Raw genomic sequence first — 22716 nt, 5'->3', positions numbered from 1 at the left:
CTCAGCCAAGGCAGATCAGTTATGCCAAGGTCAAGGCCCCGGTTGGGGAAACCTGGGAATATTTGGAGCTTACAGAGGTGGCCCATTCTTCCCTAGTAAGAGATAGCACTTCTTTATGCTGAAGAGGCCTCTTCCCTAAAGAGCAACAGGTGCACCCCTCAGGAGCTGACCGGGCACTAACTAGGATTAAATCCTAGCATAACCCACCTGGAGACAGCTGGGCCTGATAGAGAAGAAAAGATATTATATCCCAACATTGCTTCAAGATTGAGCATGCACTGCAAATCCTGAGGAGTAGCGCTGGGGTCCTTGACCAAGGAACTGGAACTTAACACAGGACAAGAAATAATTCATTATCTAGGGAACGCTTTCTCCAGAAGTATGTTTTCACGATCCAGCAAGGACCCCAGGAGACGCGGTAAAGTTGCTGCTAGCGTGGCTCTGAGAAGCCTGTAAAAAGGGATGCCCAATGCTGAGCAGGCGGAAATGCCTGACATTGTTGCCCTAACAGCTGATAAAAGAATCAAGAAGCAGAGAGAAGCTGGCATGCAAGAACCAGTATATTATGTGAGGTCAAACAACCCACCAGAGGACAGTGTTTCCCAGAAGTCCCAAGTAGGGAGAAAGAGCATTCACTGCACCCTCGGGAATATGCTCATGGGGGTGCCAATCTCACTGAGACATTCAGTGGGGGCACCGCTCTCCAGGCCGGGGCTGCTGGTAGCAGAGGTGTCACAGAGCTGGGCTTGTTGCCACCCACGGGGATGGTCAGATGTTGAAATTACAGAGGCCAGATAGTGTGTGGTGCTTAACTGCCAGAAGCCAGGGAGTTGTAAAGATGGTTCATAGAGCATGGCTACATAAAAAGTGATGACCCCTTGTACAGTTCCCCGACTTAGCCAATTTTCCAAGCTATAATTCACTGACTGAAGAGGTGCCTAGGTCCCTAGGAGCCAGGACCCTGCAATAACACAGAGGTATGACCCCCCCACCCCATTCTTCCCATTCAATATGAAAATGCATGTCCTCCAGCTATAGGAAATTTTCTGGAATTACTTCATTATTTCCTTTCCTTTTACGTCAGTTACCTATTGCTGTGAAATAGACTGCCCCCAATTTGGAGAATTGAACTAATAAGAATTTAGTTTTTTCCTCTTGCTTCTGTGAGTTAATGGGGTTTGGCTGGGCAAATCCAGTCTTGAGTATGCAGCCAGGGAAGGGACACTGCAAGGGAAAAGGCACTGGCAGGGAGAATGAAGGACAGAGGCTAGAGAGAGCCCAGTCCCACCCATGAACTATACAGTAATCTTTACATACTTATTCATACAGAAGAGACATACCATGGGCTGCCTTTTAATAATTATACATCAACATTTTACTAACCAATTAGTATTCCACTGTATAAGCGTACCAACATTCCTCTAACGGATTACCTTAACACATTTAGTTGATGTCCAGTTTTAAAGAATAAACCACCATCTGCGGTAAACTTCCTCTTATCTTTGCACATTGGAGATGAAATTTAATAAGATTGAAAGTTTGAAAATAAACTACCAAAGAGATGACAGGGATGTTTGGCTTCACAGCAATTCACAAGGTGGGGGGAAAAAACCTGAGAGGTTTTAGCTGACTGCAAACTAATTTGAGTCCGCGGTAAGGTGACAGCCAAAATTGTTAATGCAATCTTGGGCGGCATGAACAAAATTCAGTGTCTAACAAGAAATGTAATCACTGAAGTCTACTCTGAACACCTGGGGCACTGCTTGGTTCTGCACAGCAAATGTTAAGAGAGGCCTTGGAAATTCCCAGGCTTTCTTCTTCAGCTCCTCATCCTTTCCCATCTGACGCTTCAGCCATTCAAAAGACCTCATGCTGTGGTGGGAATGGCCACACTGTCTCACCTGCACTGACTTTGCAAGGGATGTTTCCCAGAAGGGCACAATGCCCTTCTCACTTTGTGTGCCCAGCAAGCCAAGCCCAGCAGCAGGGCCCACTACCTATTTTTGTAAATAAAGTTTTATTGAAACACAGCTGTGCCCATTCATTAACACATTGCCCATGGCTGCATTCATGCTGCAACCACAGAACTGTGTAATAGTTGCAACAGACACTGTAGGATCTGCAAAGTCCAAAACTTAGCCGTCTACAGAAAAAGATTGCCAGCCTCTGATCTTACAAGTATTGCTTTCCCTGACTGCTCCCGTACTACCTCCCCAAAACGCTAACCTATCTCTCCTTTCTTGAAATAGGTACCTAAGCAGGTACTTATTTCTCTTAAGGCATTTATACATTTTACTGTAATTATTTGACAATTACCTCTCCCCTACTAATCTGTGACATGAGGGCAGGAATCTTACCTTATCCCTCTTTTTGTGGCAACCTAAATGAGACCTACCACCCTAAACCCCAGCCACTCTCCTAGAGCAAGGGGCAGCCCTGCAGAATCAGAGAGAAGCCTTTGTCCTCTGACAGTGCAGAGACTTGGAAATGGTAACTCTGGCCAGGAAGGAGTAAAAAGGCCCCCTAGGTTAGGAGCCCCCTCACAGCCCATGCCAGATAGATAGGAGAAAACTGAATCTCTCATGCAGCCCAAGCAGTATACCTTTGGTGAGCAATGTCCACGCTGAGTTGTGTTTGACTGCAGACAATTTCTGGGAGAATGTAGTTGAGCCGGGAGTGAGACGCCCCTACCACTGTCCCCGCACCTGTGCAGGGCTGGCATAAAGGCCTGATGGGAACAAGGGGACACAGGTCACTATGGAAGAACTTGGGACACCGAAGAGAGGAAAAGGCAGAGGAAAGAGGACCACATGATGAGAAATCAAAGAGAAAAGAGGACAGGCGGGGAAGAGCAGCAACCCCAAGAGGCTCTGACAGGGCAACGGGCTTGCCTCCCATGCCCCCATCCTCCCCTGCAGCTTTGCAGCCGTCCTCTGGACCCTCACGAAAAGAGCCCTACAAATATGCCTCCTTTGGGAGCCAGGGCTCTGGACTATCTACAGGGTCCGGCACAGGGAGAACTCCAACCACTCGTCCTCAGTCCTCTGCACCCATCAGCAGGACAATGGTGATGGATGATGAGACAGAGGCCGGTCCCACAGACAACCCTAAACCCTCCCCGCTGGGGAGATAGGTCGACTTTCCCCTCTCCTCTCCTCCACCTTATCCTCAAACGTCAGAAGACAGAGCCACCTGTTCAAAGGTTACATTCATATTCTCAGAATTCAACATTGCACCTGCCTGCCACAGGGTAAGCTCTCAAGAAATGTTCCTGACTAAATGTCCAGTCACCTCCATGTCTTCTTGGAGCAGACATTAGCATGAAGGAGAAAATTCTAGGAAGAACGAAACGTACTGGTCTTTTCAAATATGTGAAAGATGTCTTGTCAAAAACTGACTTGCTTTATTCTTTGAGATTTAGGAAGGCAAAGAGACAGTCACGGAGGAGTCCTGTGCAGCAGCAGATTCGATACGAAGGAGAAAATCAAGGGGGCAACTTGAGTGGAACTGAGTTCCTCCTGCTTCAAAGGGTCAAGCAAAAGCTAGCTGACCCCAGGAGAGCCACTGTAAGGAGTTCGTCCTGGGGAGAAGTGTAACCTGGGATTTTCCAAATTCCTTCTGATTCTAACATTCTAATTATCAAATAAAAGTGCACTTATAGATATGGAAATAACATTTGCTTAACCATTATATTTAAAATTAATGTACATCACTGCTTTCAGTTTGAGTATTTTATCAAGCTATAATGATACCGGTTCATGGGTGACGTGACATCTGTACTTCAAACAAAAAATGTTAATAAAAAAATCTATTGAAACTGGGGCCACAAAAGTTCAATCAATATTTATCTTTGGTTTAGTCAATATATAAAGTTATATCAGTCATAAACTTTAGTATGTATCTTTTAACCACCTAGCTGGATCCAGAAAGGTATTTGATCATATGTTTTATGTAAAATATGTTATTTCAAAAATGATTTGATAGTTTTTGGTCGAATGCTATTGAAATAATTTCAAAGAAGAGGCAAATTAAGTAGCTAAGTGAGGCTACCATGTCTAATGCATTTGTTTGATTCCTTCTAAACAGCTCAAGAGGACCATTTCTCAAGTATTTTGCTATTATTACTATTATTATTAATGATAAATTTATAGCTCACTTTTGTAGAGCTTTTTGTATTTTTTCAAAACACGTTGACATATATAAGGTGCTTTTAATTCTCACAATATGCCTGGGAGTTAGGCAATGTGGTAGAGCCTGCTGGTTATCCTAAATGATCTGTTCCCATCTGATTTCAACATAATAGAATCATTCACTGAGCACACGGCTCCTCAGGGGACAATTATTTGCAGACTCCTTTTGACCATGTGACTGAGTTCTGCCCAAGGGACAGTGATAGGTGCAGCTTCCAGGTCAGGCACTTGAGAGGCCACCTTTTCCCTCTTCCTCTCTTTTCCTGTCCACTGGATGAAATTGGGATATTATGTGCTCTGGAAATCAACAAAGGTCACATATGTATCTGCCTAGGAAAATCTTTACTGTTCTTCCTCACTCTTTAAAACTCCTTCCCAGATATTGTATGAGAGCAGACTGCAAGCACAATATTCCATTTACAAGAAAGAATATGGACACTTTGAAACCAGAAACATGTATTTTACCTCTCCACTTATGCCTTTATTAAAAATTGTATTTCTTTCCTCTGTGCCAAGCACTGAGATAAGCACTACAAATTTTGAAATAAATATGATAGGTAGTCTGTGCTCTTAAGAGAGCCACAACTGAGTAAATGATCCACTCTACCTGTGGTTATTGCAGAATGAAAATATTTGAGTCAAGTCTATGAAAGGTAAGTAAGAGTTTACCCCAAGATAAAGAGGGGGAAAAGGCATCCTTCAGGTTATCTTCGTACTCAGAATACATCAAAATAGAGCATATAAAAGTCACATTCTGCTTATCTGTTTAAATATAGATTTCAAGTATAACTTTGCATTTCTGGAGAAAATGTGGATCTGAGACAATTCAATAAGCTGTGTGTTTTTACTCACCTATTATTACTTGTCCTCCCAGTAAGCATGTATTCTATTCTCCTCCTCCACCTAAAATTTCCTTTATGCCTTAAAAAGATAACATTCATTGAAAGAAAGACAACTTTTGCACAAATTAATTATAATAAAATTCTAGTTTAGAGCAATGATATTTTTGAGAATATAAGATAATTCAGAAGGCTTCTATGTGCAAAAGCCGTGATTGCTACATATTCAGCTGGCACAGTTAATTTTTCATTCATTTTGCACCTGAGAAGGTGCATTGACATTACTTGAATGCATAGTTTACATTTTCCTTCTTCAACTCAAAATAATTGGCATTGTTAAAACACTGCTATGATTTTGAAATGATTTGATTAATTCTTTTCCTATTTTAAAATTTTTTCTTGGACTTGACCGTAACCTTCAAAAAACAATGTGTTCAAAAAGGAGTGATTCAAGCTGTTTGGGAGATATTTTAACTACTTCTGACTAAATGCACTATTGAATTCAGTGGTATTCTAAAATTTATATTAACTTTCAATCCAGTTGATTATTCTAGTTATGTACAAAATACATTTTTTTGAGATGGAGTTTCGCTCTTGTTGCTCAGGATGGAGTGCAATGGTGCGATCTCAGCTCACTACAACCTCTGCCTCCCATGTTCAAACGATTCTCCTGCCTCAGCCTCCCAAGTAGCTGGGATTACAGGCACCTGCCACCACGCCTGGTGAATTTTCCATATTTTTAGTAGAGACGGGGTTTCACCATGTTGGCCAGGCTGGTCTCAAACTCCTGATCTCAGGTGATCCACCCGCCTCAGCCTCCCAAAGTGCTGGGATTACAGGTGTGAGCCACTGCGCCCGGCCCCAAATACATTTTAATGAAAGGAAAACTTGTAAAGTATTTCTCAAAAGTGCATAGTATATGTAATTTGAGCATATATACAGTAGACAAATCGCTCATACTAATTACTTGGGGAATAAAAATTCAATCAGCTAACAAAGCCCCTTCCAATATATACTCCTAAAGCTGGCCAGGAGACTTTACCACCTGCCCTTATTCTGAAAACTTCTTCATAATGCTGCATGGTGACTACAGATAGCTTTTAACTGGACATTTTCACAATGGAATCATACATTTGATGATGAACCTTAAATTTTCACTGCAGATGTCAGAGTCTGCCACGTTATGTTTACCTATTGTTCCTTATCAGATTAGGATTTGGTAGTCTCTGTTCCATTGGAAAGTGGCTAGAAAGACTGACAAAGAGAGAAAATTCTAGTAGCATGAGTTTATAAAGGTGAAATCAGGCTATTCAGTAAACCAGAAGCCACCTGCTGAGCACCAAGGGAGGGCAAGATGCCATTTTCAGAGATACAGATGAAGTGAACAGGATTACCCCAGCTAGCGAAGGGGTAAAATGGAGACAAATGGTTAAATAAAGGGAAGAGCGTGGGAGGAGGCATCTGAGCAAAGCGAAGTCCTGTGCAGGATGCCATAGAAGGAAGAGATGGCATTCAGGCATGGGGCCCAAGGGAGCGTGTTAGCTGGCTCCAGAAGAATAGGTGGGATTTGAAAAAGCAAGGACTCTGTCTTGTCCACACATAATGTCACCCTGTAGAGCATCCATCATGGCACACTGCAGGGGGCAAGGCAGAAATAAGAACCCCAGCAGTGAGGCTCTTCCCATTACCCAGGCAAGGTTGGATGGTGTCTTGCACCTCCATCGTAGTCATAGATAAGGGGAGAAGTGGTTTGATTCTGGACACATCCTGGAGGTAGGTAGAGCTGCAGGATTTGTTGATGGATTAGAAACAAGACATGAAAAGGGGGAGTAGTTAAGATTCGGGGTCCAACAACTGGAAGAGTAAAAAGTCATCATAATAGAGAAGGGGAAGCAGGGGTTTGGTTTGGGATGTGTTCGATGTGACATGCCCATTAGACATCCACGTGGAGAAGGCGGTTGTCTATGCCAGTCTGATGCTCGGGGAAACCTGGGTGGAGACTCAAAATCTCCAGTCATCAGGATGCAGCAGTATTCAAAGCAATGGCCTGGAGTGAATCTAGACAGAGCCCTGAGCCCTCCACTATTTACAGGCAAGGTGAGGAGGAACAAGCAAAGGAGACTAAGAGGGAATCGCCAGGGAGCTGAGAGGAGAAGCAAGGGAGAGCCAGGACCTGAAATCCAAGTTGAGGAAGGATTCAAGGTACAAGAAGTGATGGCTTCAACAAACATTGCAGACAGATGGGCTGAGACCTGCACACTGATGCTAATGCTCAACAATGCCCAGATTAATATCTCCTAGCCCTACTTCCTTACGTGAAAGAAGTCTTTTTCACAGGTTCCTTGCACAAATGTTTGCAAGAATCTCAGGCGGTGAGGGGAGTCGAAGGTGGGGAATGGGAACACATGTATTTCCAACTTGATTCTAATCCTCTTAGAACCCATATACAGAACAAAGACTCAGAGGCACTGCTGGGGCTGAACTCCCCAACTACAGTCCCTAGTGCTGATTTCAGGGGACATTAAGAACTTTGTTTCAAGAGCTGTGAAGGCTGAGCAGTTGGTATTCAAGTCCGAGAGAAAAGGCGCATCCTCCTGGATTACACTCAAATGAGCAAAGCAGCCTGAGCTCCAAGCTCTCTGTAGGAGACCTCTCTCTCTCTCTGTCCCTCCTCCCCTCTCCCCTCTTCTCCTTCTCTCCTGTCTCCTCTCTCTCTCTCTCTCTCTCACACACACACACACACACACACACACACCATTTTTGCCAAGGCTCACTCCAGTATGAGGAACCCACAAAGAACACCAAGACCTCCATTCTGAGCAGGGCCTCCATTATTTGTCCTGCTGTTTGTTTGTTCTGCCTCCTGTCCTCCAGGCCATCAATGATTCTTGACTCTCTAGGAGGGGTCAAGCTTCCCATCATCCCAGGGGATCTCCTTAGCCCATTTGTAAGTTAGTGGAAACACAGAGGGAGTGAGGGAAGGGTGCTAGCCAGTCTTTATCCTTCACCAACATCAGATCCCGGAACACAACTGGCCCCTATATCTGTACAGCAGCAATATCTAAGCCCCAGCTAAAATGCCCTTTTATCAAAATCTGCAGAATGTTTTATCTTTTTCAGGTAAGCTCAAATTTTTGTATCCTCCCTTCCCCCAACCCCTATATACACATAGAGAAAGGTCATTGAAAACAGAATGAAAGTATCTCATACAACAAAATTAATTCAAGATACTTTCTTTGACAATGGGAACTCGCTTCTAAATAAGATACAAGAATGACTAAACACCAAACCAAAAGAAATGTGAAAGCAAAATTAATACTTTACACCAACTAACAGTTTGTTTGCAACATCAGCAAAATGGAGCATTCACCTGTTACTAATTTCCCTAAATACAAAGTCCACTGCATTTCTAGGAAGGATGGTTAGTGTTTGGCAAATTTTTTGTGTAAGCATTGAAAAATATAACTGAGAAGTTAATCAGAGGGCCATGAGTGGGCAAAAAGATCTAAAACATGTTGATTATTTAAAACACCAGAGAACCAGAGAGCACGCAAGTCTTTATCTTATAATAAAATGATCCTATAAGTCACTATAATAACAATTGACTACCTTGTATATGCGAGTTTATCCTAGGGACTCTAAAAATAGAACTTGTAGGATTTAAATCTAAAGTAAAGATTTTATGGGCATGATCTATTAGATCCTCCAGCTGATCCATTTATTTCCTTCCAGTATGAACTGATAACTTGCTTATGTTTTCTTCAAAAAGTGAGACCATTCTTCCCATAGTTTTTCTATCACCAGCCATACACTGGTGGTCTTTAGGGTTTTTCAGATCCATAAAAGGATTGAAAAAGTGTAAGAATCACTGCTCTAAAACATCCTTATGAAAAGACATACATAAGTATGAAATCACAAAAATCACAATGTGTTTCCAAACAAATCCAACATTCTTTTATGGCCAGTAGCAGCAAACAGGTTTTGTGGAACTGACATAAAATCTAATTTAGCCATTATTACAACATTACCAGCAGCTCAGAGCACTAAGTCACCTCAATAACCCAGTACTGCTCTGCCCATATTATCTATGGCTTTAAAAGTGTTTAGAAATGGTTTTAATACTGACTTTGTTCAGAATATGTGGCTGAATTCTAAATTTAAAAATAAGTCTTCCAGTAGGCCCACAAGTCATCAGAATTGGGTACCAAAAGTTGTACATTTAAACACTTTTATTAAAATGTTTATACGTGTACATAAAATATTTTATTGTGATACAAAACTCTGTACAAAGTGTACTAACAACTGACATGATTATAAATGAATCCCCAAAACAATGGTGCCTAAATTTGAACACTAAGGAGAAAAAACGAGGAAGAAATACTTGAGACAACTTTACCATGGCATATCAATATTTCCTGCTGTCAAAATTAATCAAATATTTTGCACAAGGGTGTTACAATTAATTTTATCAGGCTAACAATGTCATAAGTGAGGAACCCTTTCAACTGTAGAGAGCACTGTGGAAATATAGATGTGGTAGAACAATCTATATCACCCTGCAGTTGTTTCTGTGTTTCTATGACTAGCTTTGTTTGAGATTGTATAAAGCGGTCTTCACACCCTCGGTGAATAAGATTGGTGGATGCAGTTCCCTGCCCTACCGCAGAAGGGACCTCCAAACACAGTTTAAATCTGACTCTCCGGGAGTTGTGTTTTGACACTTTCACAACAGTGTGAACTTGTGCCACAAGCAAGACAGATCTTATTGGATTAACACTGAACTCGTGACATCTCCAGAGAGTAATGCTATCTGTGCGGCTTAAGAACAAACGTGTTTCTTTCATCCACCCTGCTCATTCTCTCCCTGTAGTTACTCCTAGCAAATCCTCCCTGCCCTCACCTCTAGGAATTCCTCTACACCCAGAGAAAGGAGTTTCTTTCCTCACTGCGGAAACCTATCCCCGCTTCCCTTCCACAGATGGACTCCAAGGGGCACTCACTCGTGTGCCCACTAAGGGATTTCTCTCCTAATTCCACGCCTTCCAAGGGAAGTCAGAACTGCTCAGTTTCCCCCGGTGACCACATACACGTGTCCAAGTGAAGCCTCGTCTGGGTGAGACTCAGTTCCCACACTTCCCCCTGGCCCCTGTGGAGGCCCTCTGTCTCCCCTGCGTGGCCCTCCGCCTGGCCCCTCGCACTCACCAGGAGGAGGTTGTGCGCCACCAGGTACCCGAGCCGCGGGCTGCCCCGGATGCCGGGGGCCAGGCGCCCGGTGGCGTAGCCGTGCCAGGCCACCACGTAGGGGTTGTCGATGGTGATCCAGTACTTGACCTGACCGCCGAAGTGGCGGAAGCAGAGCTCCGCGTAATCCCTGAAGTGGTCGGCCAGGGCGCGGTTGGCCCAGCCGCCGTAGGCGTCCTGCAGGCGCTGGGGCAGGTCCCAGTGGTACAGGGTGACCACGGGCTGCACGCCCAGCTCCCGCAGCCGCTCCAGCAGGCGCCGGTAGTAGCGCAGCCCCTCGCGGTTGGGGACGCCCGCGCTGCCATTGGGGAGCACTCGCGCCCACGAGATGGAGAAGCGGTAGTGAGTGACCCCGAGCTCGCGCAGCGCCTCCGTGTCGCGGAAGACGTTGTTGTAGCTGTCGCTGGCTACGTCCCCGGTGGCGGGCTGCAGCGGCGACGGGGCGCCCGACGGCAGACTGGCGTTCCGGGAGTCTCCCGGGGGTGCCAGGGGGTGGTGGGTGAACGTGTCCCAGATGGACGCACCCTTGCCGTGCTGCTGCCAGCCGCCCTCGGTCTGGTAGGCGGCGCTGCCCACGGCCCAGAGGAAGCCGTCGGGGAAGGTGCCCTGGAAGAGGCCCGCGGCCTCGGGGGCGGGAGGCCGCGAGAAACGGGCCCAGGTCTGCGCGCCGTCGCCCGGCTCCGCGCGCAGGCGGCGGCCGCCCAGGGCCAGCAGCACCAGCAGCAGCGACAGCGACGGCGGCGGCGGCCGCGGGCGGCGCGGCGGGGCGCTGGCGGGCATGCTGCGCGGGAGCCAGGCTCCGGGGCCCCGCGCCGCGCCCCTTTATGCCCGCGCCCCGCCGCGCCCGCCCGCCCACCGCCGGCGCGCCCACCCCCGCTCCCCGGCGGGCTCCGCTGGCAATAATTACCTGCGAGCCGGGACTGCCTCCGCCCTGGCACTGGGGGCGGGGGCAGGGGCGCCGAGGGCGAGGGGTGCCCGGGAGGGGCGCGGCAGCGGGCAAGGTGCGGCCGGCGTCGCCCGCGGACGTCGGAGAAAGGCACCTGTTTCTCCCAGCTCCCGGGAGCCGTGCAGGACGTTTCGTGGACGCTCAGGTTCATTCTCTTTGCCTGCCGCGCGTCCTCTGAGAGCAGCCCTGGAGCGGCTTCGTCGGGGGGGAGAAAAGGCGCCGACCAACTTTCCCCGACTTGGGCGCGGGATCCTGCCGGGCCCTGGCGGAGCGCGCCGCTGGGGAAGCACCTGCTCTCACTTTTCTCCCACTCGGAGGCCCAAAGAAGCTCCGGCTGGACATTGCTGGAGCCAATTAGGGACTGGCCGAAATCCTAGAGGGACTGCCAGGTGGGACAGCCGAGGGGCAACTTCGCCGTGCGCTGAAAGGGATTCCCCCTTAGGTGAGATGCTCGCGGGGAGACGCGCCCACCCGCGCCCCTCTTTCGAGGAAGACAAAGTAGATTTATGGGTTGCGTTGGGACTGGGGTTTTGCTCTCCGTTTTACTGTTACCTTTTAATCATTTCAAACCAGCACTCTATCTTTGATTAGATCTCTCAGAATTCCCTGGTGAACTTCAAATCACAGTCGTTGATTGTTCTCCTGAAAAACCAAACACCAAGTTTCCAATTTTGAGTAAATCTCATTCACCTTTATTATCCTTTGGCATCTGTGTTACCTTTCGGCTCTGACTTAGCAGGTAATCTGTGCAAAGTTGTGCGCACAGGTCTGCTGGAGCGGGAGATCCCTGGGTCGCACATTTGCCATCTGAGCTGTGGAGGGAAAGGGGAGGGGGAATTTAGCCGGAACACCCATTCCCATCCTCTACAATACAATGGAGCCATGACGTTTTTCCTGTTGCCAAAGAGCCCTTTTGACAGAAGTTGCAGAGCCACGGTGTCCATTTGGATGTGGGTAGATAGGATTGTGGCTAACCGAAATACAGTTGGTGGAGACTGAGAAGGTCTAGGCTCCACCTTTGTGATTTGGGGCAGGAAACCTCTGTAAGCCTAAGTTTCCTCCTCTATAAAATAGGGATGTCCTGTCTGCCCTGCCGCCTCAGAGGCTTGTGAAGTCCAGTGAAAAACTGCGCAAAGGTGACTCAAAGACAGAAAGCCCAGACAAGTGAAGGATCTTGCTAATATCCCTACCTCCCTACCCAGTAAGTCGTGCCTTAGTTTCCTCACCCGTACACGTGTGTTGAATGACCAAGATCCTCACAGAGGTGCATCCATTCTCCCCCAGTGATCTATCTTCCCTGCATTATTTAATACAAATTTAAAGGCAATAACATTTTAAATGTTGCAGATGAAGGTGCTTTTATTAATTCCCCTGAAATATAAGCACAAATTTATTCCAGTATTTTATGAAATATTCCCAATTCCAGCCAGCATATATTACCATGATTAGTAAGATTAAGTCTTCAGATTGAAACAGACTTACTGCCATTCTGTTAAATGTAGCATTTACATTTTTTCAATAAATACGAAATAGCAAACTCGACACTTCAGCAATTTTAAAAAATTACAGCACACAACTTCACTGTCACATTGTCTTCCAGCTAAATTTAAAAAGCTACGTCTACATGGAGTATCACATTTCCCTTCTAGAACTGAAGATTGGAGTGTCTGTTGGGTTGTAGCTTGTTAAGTTTCAATTAGAAATGCTTCATGGGCCTCATGGAAAATCGCTTAAGCTAAGTATTCATTTATTGATGTATGGTCTGTTTGCTCAGGGCAGATTTTATCTATTGCTATTTTTACTTGACCAGCAGCATTTTTTAAATTTTAAAGCAGTGATTAAAAAGCAAGACCAAGTTAACTAAACGTTTCACATTTGAAATTTGTCTGCCACATAGGCACATGCATCTCAAAGCTTTAAGCATTCCAAGACATGTTCCCAGATGATTGTTCATTTAACCCAGTGATAAAGATTCCATGATGATTAAACTTTATTTCCAGAACTTTCTGTTTATTAAGGTTCTGTTCATGGTTACTAAGTTCTGGGTTCCACAAGTGTGAGACGGAGTCTCACTCTGTCGCCCAGGCTGGAGTGCAGTGGCATGGTCTCCGCTCACTGCAACCTCCGCCTCCCAGGTTCAAGCAATTCTCCTGTCTCAGCCCCCCTAGTAGCTGGGATTATAAGGGCACACCACCACACCTGACTAATTTTTGTATTTTTAGTAGAGACAGGGTTTCACCATGCTGACCAGGCTGGTCTCGAACTCCTGACCTCCTGTGATCCACCCACCTCGGCCTCCTAAAATGCTGGGATTACAGGTGTGAGACACCGTGCCCGGCCTAGTGCTGCTTCTTATTTATTTTGGCTTTATTTTGGTTGTTATTTTTTACAACCACCTTCAAACATCTGAAACTTGGGTTTCAAATGCAAATAAGAGATTAATTACTTGCTGTGCTTTGAACAGGAAGGTGAAGTTATTGATGCATCGAAGAAAAGGACATTGTAAATTTATTTACTGACTTTGATTTTGGTGACAATTTCAACACTGAAAGTTGTCAACAATCTGATCAACTTTTCCTCCATTCTCCACATTCCTTCATCCAGTGCCTTCCCACCTGTTCTCTTTCCTATTGTGTTCCCAGGACGATGGGAGCCTTTTAACACCAATGGAGCAGAAGGAGATGCACTGATTCACATGCACCCAAATACAACACCAACCCCACAAGCTGTCGGCTCACCAGTCACAGACATCACCTTCTACGGGCAGATTTTTATTTCACTGAGCTACAACTACGGGCAAGGCAATGATGAGCTGTGTGGAGACTTCAAAACATAGAGGACAACCTCTGCCCTCAAAGACAACATCCAACTGAAGAAAGGATCAAGAAAGATGAAAATAAATGAGTTGTTTGATTATGCTGTGTTAATAAATGACCCATAGAATAATTGTTAGAGAAATTCAGAAGAAGAAGAAATTGCCCTATTTTGAGTTGTTTGGAAAAGTTTAACAGAGAAAAATATGACAATATCTGGGGTTTAAAGAGTAAAACTCACACAAAGACCTGGAGGGAAGGAATCAAGAGATGCAAACACTGAAGAAAAAAAAAATGTTCATAGTGTATTCGTGGTGAAAAGAAAGGGTTTTTGTGTGCAAGGAAGTAATGGACCAAAATGCGGTAGTCCCAGTGCCTAGAATCATGCTGAGCACAAAACAAGTATTTGTTTAATGAGCAAATGAAAGTAGAGTTTCATTTGTCCAGTTAACAAAATACACAAGTATTCCCTGCCCTCCTCTTTTTAAAATTAATTAATTAATTAATTTTTAACAGACAAAAAATTATATATATTTTCATGTACAGCATGTTATTTTAAAATATATACACATTTATAGAGTGGCTAAATTGAGCTAATAAACGTATGTATTACCTCACATACTTATTTTTTGTGTGTGTGGTAAGAAGACTTAAAATCTGGCCAGGCGTGGTGGCTCACACCTGTAATCCCAGCACTTTGAGAGGCCGAGGCAGGTGGACCACCTAAGGTCAGGAGTTCGAGACCAGCCTGGCCAACATGGTGAAACTCCTATCTCTACTAAAAATACAAAAATTCACCAACATGGTGGCAGGCACCTGTAATCCCAGCTACTCAGGAGGCTGAGGCAGGAGAATCACTTGAACCCGGGAGGCGGAGGTTGCAGTGAGCTGAGATCACACCACTGCACTCCAGCTTTGGCAACAGAGCAAGACTCTGTTTCAAAAAAGAAAAGAAAAGAAGAAAAGAAAGAAGAAAGAAAGAAGAATACTTAAAATCTACTCTCTTAGAGATTTTCAAAAATACAATATATTGTTATTAACTATAGTCACCATGTGGCACTATAGATCTCTTGGCTTATTCCTCCATCTAATTGAAATTTTGCATCCTTCGAGCAATATCTCCCCACCCCTCCACTCCCACATCTCATCTTTTGGCAACCATCGTCCTCCTCTCTGCTTCTGTGAGTTCAACTTTTTCAGACTCTACATATAACTGAGATCATACAGTATTTGTCTTTCTGTGCCTGGCTTATTTCATTTAACATAATGCCCTCCAGGTTCATCCATGTCATCACAAATGACAGAATTTCCTTTTTTTTGTAAGGCTGACTAGTATTCCATAGTGGATATATGCCACATTTTCTTTATCCATTTGTTTGTTCATGGATACTTAGATTGAATCATTATCTTGGCTATTGTGAATGGTAATACAGTAAACAACACAATGCACATATTCCTTAGGCATACTTATTTCATTTCCTTTGGATATATACCCGTAATAGGAATTAGGAATGCTGAGTCATATGGTGATTCTTTTTTCTTTTTTTTTTTTTTTAAAAAAAAAACCTGGTCTCACTCGGTCCCCCAGGCTGGAGTGCAATGGCACAATCTCAACTCACTGCAGTCTCAAGTCCCTGGGGCTCAAGCAATCCTCCCACCTCAGTCTCCCCAGGTAGCTGGGACTACAAGGCATATACCACCATGCCTGGCTAATTTTTCTATTTTTTGTAGAGATGAGGTTTTGCCATGTTGCCAAGGCTGATCTCAAACTCCTGGGCTCAAGCAATCTGTCCGCCTTGGCCTCCGAAAGTGCTGGGATTACAGGCATGAGCCACCATGCCCGGCCATGGTGGTTCTATTTTTAAATTTTTGGGTGAACCTCTATATTGTTTTTCATAATGGCTATATTAATTTACATTCCCACCAATGGCATACAAGGATTTTCTTTTTTCTCTATCTTGTCAACACTTGCTATCTTTCATCTTTTTTTATAATAACTATTGTAACTAGGGTGAGGTGATATCTCATTGTGGTTTTAATATGCATTTTCCTGATGATTAGTGTGATGTTGAGCATTTTTTTCATAGATTTGACCATTTGTATGTCTCCTTTTGAGAAATGTCTACTCAGATCCTTTGCCCATTCTTTAATTGGGTTATTTGCTTTCTTGCTATAGAGTTGTTTGAGTTGCTTATATATTTTGGATATTAAAACCCTTATCAGATGTATGGTTTGCAATTCTGTAGGCTGTCTCTTCAATCTATTGATTGTTTCCTCGGCTGTGCTTTTCGTCCTCTTCTACCCATCTCCCTGCTCGTTACTCTGCTCCAGCCACACTGGCCTCTTAGTTGTCCTTGGAACAAACCAAACTTATTCCCAGCTTTGGCGTCTTTGACTTGCCCTGCCCCATCTCTGGAATGCTCTTCATGGAACCACTTGCCTCTCCTCAGTCAGCTCCCAGACAAAAAGTATATCCTTAACCTTCTCTGCTCTCTCTGTCCAAAGTAGTTATCCCAGTTCTTCTCAACTACAGTACCCTGTTTTAGTTGTCTCATAGAGCCTATGGCTGTCTCAAATTATCTTGTTCATTTACTTGTTTATTTCCTTTATTTCCCATAAGAATGTGAACTCCATAGTAATGGACATATGGCCTTTTCTTTGCAATATCTCCAGTACCTAGGAGATGGTACCCGTCCACTGTAGGTGCTCTCTACGTATTTGTGGAAGGAAGGAGTGGATGAATGAACCCATTGGTAAGGGATGGATTGCCCTTCCTCAGGGCCAAAACAGAATGTTGAGGATTCTAAAGCCACAACCCGGCTTAGGAAAAGAGCCTGTGATTGATTAGTAATGTCTGCCCTGAGCACAGAAAGGGAAAGTGGTCACAACAAAACCATATTTGACATCCTACATGGGACTACAGTAGGCCATGGCCCAAGCCTACTCTACTGAAAAACCTCAGGAAGAACTGATGTTACGACAATAAACAGAACACAAAACTATGTAACTGTGAATAGCTTACGTGCCAACATTCCCCAGTTCTCCCAGTACACATCTAACAAGCCCAAAAGGGTTAAGAAAGATTAACACTGGAGTTCTGAGTTTCTCTGATCTAGCAAATTCTTCATTCCACAGAGATTTCCAGAACTACCAAATACCAGGCGCACCTTTGTGAAGGACTAGGGAGGCATCAGGGAGCCACTTCCACCCACTAGTATCCTCATTCTTCTTATTTGCAAGTAAGAGAAATGTGGAAGTGATTTACATTCCAAGATTTGAAGTCCAAACCTGTAAGCGCCCAACTCAACTCAGGAACCACTGAGGGTTTTTAACTAGTGAAGTTACAATGACAAATTGCAGTATGCCTCAACTTATTTTAAGACAGAGGCAATATTAATTAACCAATCTATTGATTGGCAGTGACAGGCAGGATTAATTAAAAGAGGAGATGCTAGAACCTGAAAGACCACTTTGAAAGAAACTACAGTAACCTGGCTAATAAGTTAAGAAAGGCTTATGCCTAGCATGGTGAAAATTGTAAAGAAAAGGAAGGGAAAGATGTAAGGCAATTCAAAAAACGACTGATTGAACATAAGAGAGAAGAGAAGATGAAAGACTAAAAGATGATTTTAATGTTTGGAGCTTAATTGAAAATAAAAATAAGACTATAGATATATTTAAGTACATTCAGAAGTATAACTAATTTGAGCAAAAGATAAATTCAGTGTTAAATATATTGAATTTGAAGTGTCACTCAAAGATATAAGTAAAGATATTAATCATATAATGGAACTATAGAATTGAAGCCAGGAGGCAGTTACAGCCTGGGGATTTGGAACAGAAACGTTGATACGAGGCTAGCACATAAGATGAGGATATTAAAAAAGAAACAACTAAAAGCCAAGGGCTGAGTCTTGGCGAATGTCTCCATTGAGTTGGATGGGTGGGGTAGAGGAAGAAAGGAGTCCAAACAAAGTGAGCCCACAGAGGAGTTCCAGAAGTCCCAGGATGAAGTGTTTTTCAAACTTAGGAGATGAGTATTTTTAAAAGGGGAGATGATGAAACTTGTTGAGAAAAGACAATTGACCTAGAAGTTAGTTCATTTGGTGACTTTGGAGACAGATTTTTAGTTGTAATGGGGACTAAAGCCAGATTACAATGTAAGTCATTAATGAGAGTCTGTGGATGGCAAGAAAACAAAGGCCACAGATGTACACTTCTCTGAGAAGTTTGCCAGTGGAAGGAGAGAGAAAGAATGTCACTTGTGGAGTTAGCAGAGTTCAGAGAAAATTTTTTCAAGATGGGGAACTCTGCACATATTTTTGTGCTGAGAAGGAAAGGTTAAGGAAAATGAGAATGGGGAGTTTCGAGGGGAAGATGAAGCAAATAGCCTAACTAGCACCAGCTGTGATCTAAAGTAGCTGATTGTAAACTTTTAGTGTCCCAAGATATTAAACCCGGAACCAGTAAGAAGACCAGAAAAACAAGAGGATGCAGCTGGAATACTGTCATGGTGCAGAAGGGAACATAAGCCAGTGCATCAGGGATGGTGGACAAAAAGCTACTAAAAAGGCAACAAAAAGGAGGTCCAAAAAGACATTAAGACAATTGCAAATAGGTTCTCAGGAAGATATAGTTCTGCAGAGCTCCCTGGAGCTAAAGTAGACTGTGGAGCCACTAGATTCAATTTTTGTTGCTTCTGCATCCTGGGAAATCTGACTGTTCCTGGGTGGCTGCATCTCTTCCAAGTGGAGCAGGAAGCCAAGAGCTTGGATCCTGCACTCGCCATCACCTTCCATGTCCTCCTAAGTAATACCCCACCTCCATAGCCTGATGTTGATTTGGACACTAACTAAACATGCCCTGACACAAGGCTTCTGTCTAGAACCTGGGAATAGGCTCATCAGGGACACAGGGCATTGAATTGCTGGAGTGAAGATGTTTCTATTCCCTTCGTCTCTCAAAAATTTCCCCAAATACAATGAGGAGAATGACAGACACATCTATTTTCAATGAAACTGAGAGGGGTTAGCATATGGAAAGGAAATGAATATGAATTGCTGGTAAGTGAGTTAGCTGAGGGACATATGAATGAGAAGCAAGATGATTTACCTGACATCCCTCCAGAAAGAATCAAGATCTGAGATACTAAGACAAGAAAGGAGGAGACGGAGGCCTTAAAAATACGAGTTGGGCAAAGTAAATACCCAAGTCTCCAATATGGTGAAAGAGAAATGCCAAATTCAGACTCACTAAAAGACTGTGATCCAATCATAGGGCTATAGAATGATTCCCATTTCCCCACACCTTATCACTCCCCACCTAACCACCACATCAGTAGGGCTTCTGTATAATAACAGGGAAATACAGCTAAAGCTTCAGATCCTATTTAAGAAGAAGTCTCTAGGGAAGCCCAAAAACAATACGAGAGACAAAAACAAGGACAGTAAAGGCAATTTGAGCCTCTGATACCACAGCTATAATAAACAAACACAACCTAATTCCTAGCCAGATAAACATAAGCCTCACACTTTTGGGCTTGTCTACCTAGTTCATTTTATCTGATACATCATGTCTAACCTTCAGCCAAAAATTACAAAACATGCTAAAAGGCAAAAAAAAGAAAGAAAGAAAGAACTCAGTGTGAAGAGACAATGCAAGCATCAGAACCAGACTCAAAAATGTGTTTTTTTAAAAAATAGTTAAGCACTTCTCCAGGGGGGTAATAAATTGTGTGATAAAGGAAATGTTATTACAGTACACTACTTGGCTCAGCTGTGAATGAAATTTACATACTTATGCTTAATATAAATGTAATAGACACTTCTGATTATAACTCTATTGGGCAATTGCATGAATGATTCAAGAGAACATGCTGCATGCATTCTATTTTAAAATGTGAAGGTGAAATGTCAAATGAATGAAAAAAATAGCTGAAAGAGTTGAAAGGGTTAAAACCAAAGGATTGATTATTTTTGAATTAACCTTTCAACATTGTTTGACTTTTTAACTTGGGTGTAAGTTAAAGGAAGTACATGTCAATAAGTCTTAGTTCAAAGTGCAAAAGGATTATATCTTCCTAAGAGGAGAAAGAAAGAGGTGGGAAGAGCTACCGACAGATTCAGCAGCAGAGACAAAGGTATAGGCAAATATATTTTGAGGTGAGAGGCTGACTGGGGTTGAGGCAAATGACAGGAAACTCAAAACTAATGATTTATATTTTCTTGTATAATAAAAGATTAAGTCAACTGCTGAAAGTAAGCAAGCTGAGTGAGTATGAAGAAAGCAAAAGAGCCTATAGTGAATTTCCTGAATAGTCAACAAAAGGGTATTGAAGCATCACTGAACAGCAGGATTGAAGCTGCACAGCATGCCTTGTTGAAGTAACTGTCTATATAAACCATATTTATTTCAAATACTTTAAACAATATTTCAAGTTGTCTATGTGCTGGTGTTTAAAACCCACAGTTTTGGGACCTATTTCTAACTTAGATAACAAAACAGCTATACTTTTCTTTCACATAATACAAAGGCAAATTTGCTGTTTCTTTGAATACGGTCAGTCACTTTTGTTGATTAAGGACTAAGGTCAACGGTTCAGAATTTGGATGGTCCAATTAGCATTTGTTGAGCTCATTCTCACAGATTGCCATTCTTGCTGACCGCAGGCTTGAAATTGGGGTCCTGAGTCATCAGGGCCACTGGTTGGAATAATATGTGAATTAATTAATCAGATTGTATCACTAGCATAGAAAATAGCACAAAACACATCCCTCTGCAAATGTGACTAATAAAACTTGGGTGTCAGGGTCTGAACCCCTGACCAAGTGTCAGCAGAGCTGCCTACAAATCCTCACCCCTATGTTATTGATATTGTGCCTGTGCCATTTTTGTCATCTCTCCCTAAAGAGAGACGCTGAAGATCTTATTTTTTCAGCAAGAACCTCCTATGTGGCCCAGCGTTTCGATCCTTATAATTTCCTTCCTAACCTGTGGATCTTGTTGATTCTGGCTTGGTGAGGAGTTTCTTCTTCCTCTTGTCTGCTATCCTCATCTCCTAAACCTTGGCCCTTCGTTCATTTCTCTCCTGACATCCTTCTTCTGAGAACTCAACTACTCCTGGTTTCAACTGTGAGAGTGATTCACACATTTAAATCTTTCCAGGCACGACCTCATCCCACACCTTCGGTGCCTGCCTGGTGTCTCCTCGGAGAAATTTCAAGGCTGCATCTCAAAGTCAATACATTTACATTGGCAAAGCACACCATCAAAGAATTAACACGAGAACAATCAAAGTATAAATATGAAAAATATTCAGCACCATTAGTGATAAAAGAAATGAAAATTGTGCAAAAGCAGTTCAGAAAATAGAGGAAAGAATGAAGGAGGAGAGTACACCGATATAATCAAAGCAATCTATTCCTGAAATAAGAATAGTGAAAAAGCAGTAAAATATATTACGATGTACAAAAACAACTCGAGATGCATATGGTAATTTAGCATAAGCTAAAATGTGGGGAAAGGCTGATTTTTTTTAAGACTGGGGAAAATGTTCATTCCTTCAGAAAAAAAGAAAGTTTAATTCCAAATTCACATCATACTAACAACATATTTCTAATAAGTAACAAAAATGTTTAAGTGCATTAAATACTAGAAAAATGTAGAAAATTTTTATAATCTTACAGTAAAGAAAGCCTCTCCCAGCATGAAGCAAAACCAGATAACATAAAGGAAAAGGCTGACAAAGTTAACTGTAATTAAAGATACTATTAATAGAATTAAACACGAGTGACAGACAGGGAAGAAAATATTTGTGAAGGGCTAATATGTAAAACCTATAAAGAGTTCCTGTAATTAAAAAGATGAAAGACAATCCACTCTCTGTGAAACTCATCAAAAGATATGAACAGGCAAGTCACAAAGAAAAAAACAAAAATGTCCAACAAACACAAGCAAAAAAGAACTACCCTAGTGATAAAGAACAAAAGAAAAAATTTTAAAGAGAGAGATAGCATTTTTTTATCCAAAAATGGAACTTTTTCTTAACATTTAGTGTTAGAGTACAGAAAAATGTGCCTTTATATAATAGTGGTGAAAATGTTAATCTGACAACTTTGGCGGAGAGTAATTTATCATTATCTGGATAAAATACACATACCCATGCATTATGTTTCAGAAATTCTACTTCAAGGACTGTCCTACAACAGTCGCAGCAAATGTCTAAGAATATTTGTGCACAAATGCCCACTGTATCACAGTTTGTAATAACAAACAACAGGGAAATCTCCAATGTATATCAATAGGGGAAAATTCAATCAATAATGTTACAAGTTTAGATTTTCCCCAGAAAAATCTCCTAGTTGAAGATATAGCAAAAGCTTATCTCTGAGGCACGGAAATAGAGGGGAGAATTTGCTTCCTCTTCCTTTAATTTTTACTTTATAAATACTAACTCCTCATCCCTTACCCCTAAGGAGAAAAAGAAAAAGAAATAGAAAGAAAAATGTGGGCCAAATAATCACATTGGGATTAACTCAGTTTTGTAGTCCCAGAGGAGGCAGATGTCAACAGAGATTGATGCTATCTGCATGAAAACAATCACTGGTCTCACTAACTTTTCTTTTCCAACTCTATCCCCCAGAGGAAGTATTTAGTGTAATATGTAGGGAAATTCCAAACTGGAGCTC

The 22716-nt window shown here is 42.9% G+C and overlaps 2 protein-coding genes across 2 annotated transcripts in view; one reads left to right on the top strand and one right to left on the bottom strand.

The window, feature by feature from the left end:
- The window catches only part of KL (klotho), a 49781-nt gene extending 38713 nt beyond the window's left edge, over positions 1 to 11068 (bottom strand). Inside the window, exon 1 of the mRNA XM_522655.6 lies at positions 10232 to 11068. Within this exon, the coding sequence (XP_522655.3) occupies positions 10232 to 11050 (819 nt within the window). The 5' untranslated portion in view covers positions 11051 to 11068. The remainder of the gene's footprint in view (positions 1 to 10231) is intronic.
- Positions 11049 to 19870, top strand: LOC129136772 (translation initiation factor IF-2). The gene is made up of 2 exons (XM_054665049.2): positions 11049 to 11658; positions 13859 to 19870. Exons 1-2 carry the CDS (start codon positions 11049 to 11051, stop codon positions 14050 to 14052), a joined length of 804 nt encoding a protein of 267 aa, XP_054521024.2. The 3' UTR covers positions 14053 to 19870.
- The last annotated feature ends 2846 nt before the right edge of the window (positions 19871 to 22716 follow it).

The sequence above is a fragment of the Pan troglodytes genome, chromosome 14, assembly GCF_028858775.2.
Source record: "Pan troglodytes isolate AG18354 chromosome 14, NHGRI_mPanTro3-v2.0_pri, whole genome shotgun sequence".
NCBI lineage: Eukaryota > Metazoa > Chordata > Mammalia > Primates > Hominidae > Pan > Pan troglodytes.
This window is presented reverse-complemented; position numbering and strand designations above follow the sequence as displayed.

What these genes read in the sequence shown, in the direction of transcription:
- LOC129136772 (XM_054665049.2), top strand. Translation starts at nt 11,049, where the DNA reads ATGCTGCGCGGGAGCCAGGCTCCGGGGCCCCGCGCCGCGCCCCTTTAT. An exon ending in TGAAAGGGATTCCCCCTTAG is followed by an intron (nt 11,659 to 13,858) that starts GTGAGATGCTCG and finishes TTGTGTTCCCAG; the next exon opens with GACGATGGGAGCCTTTTAAC.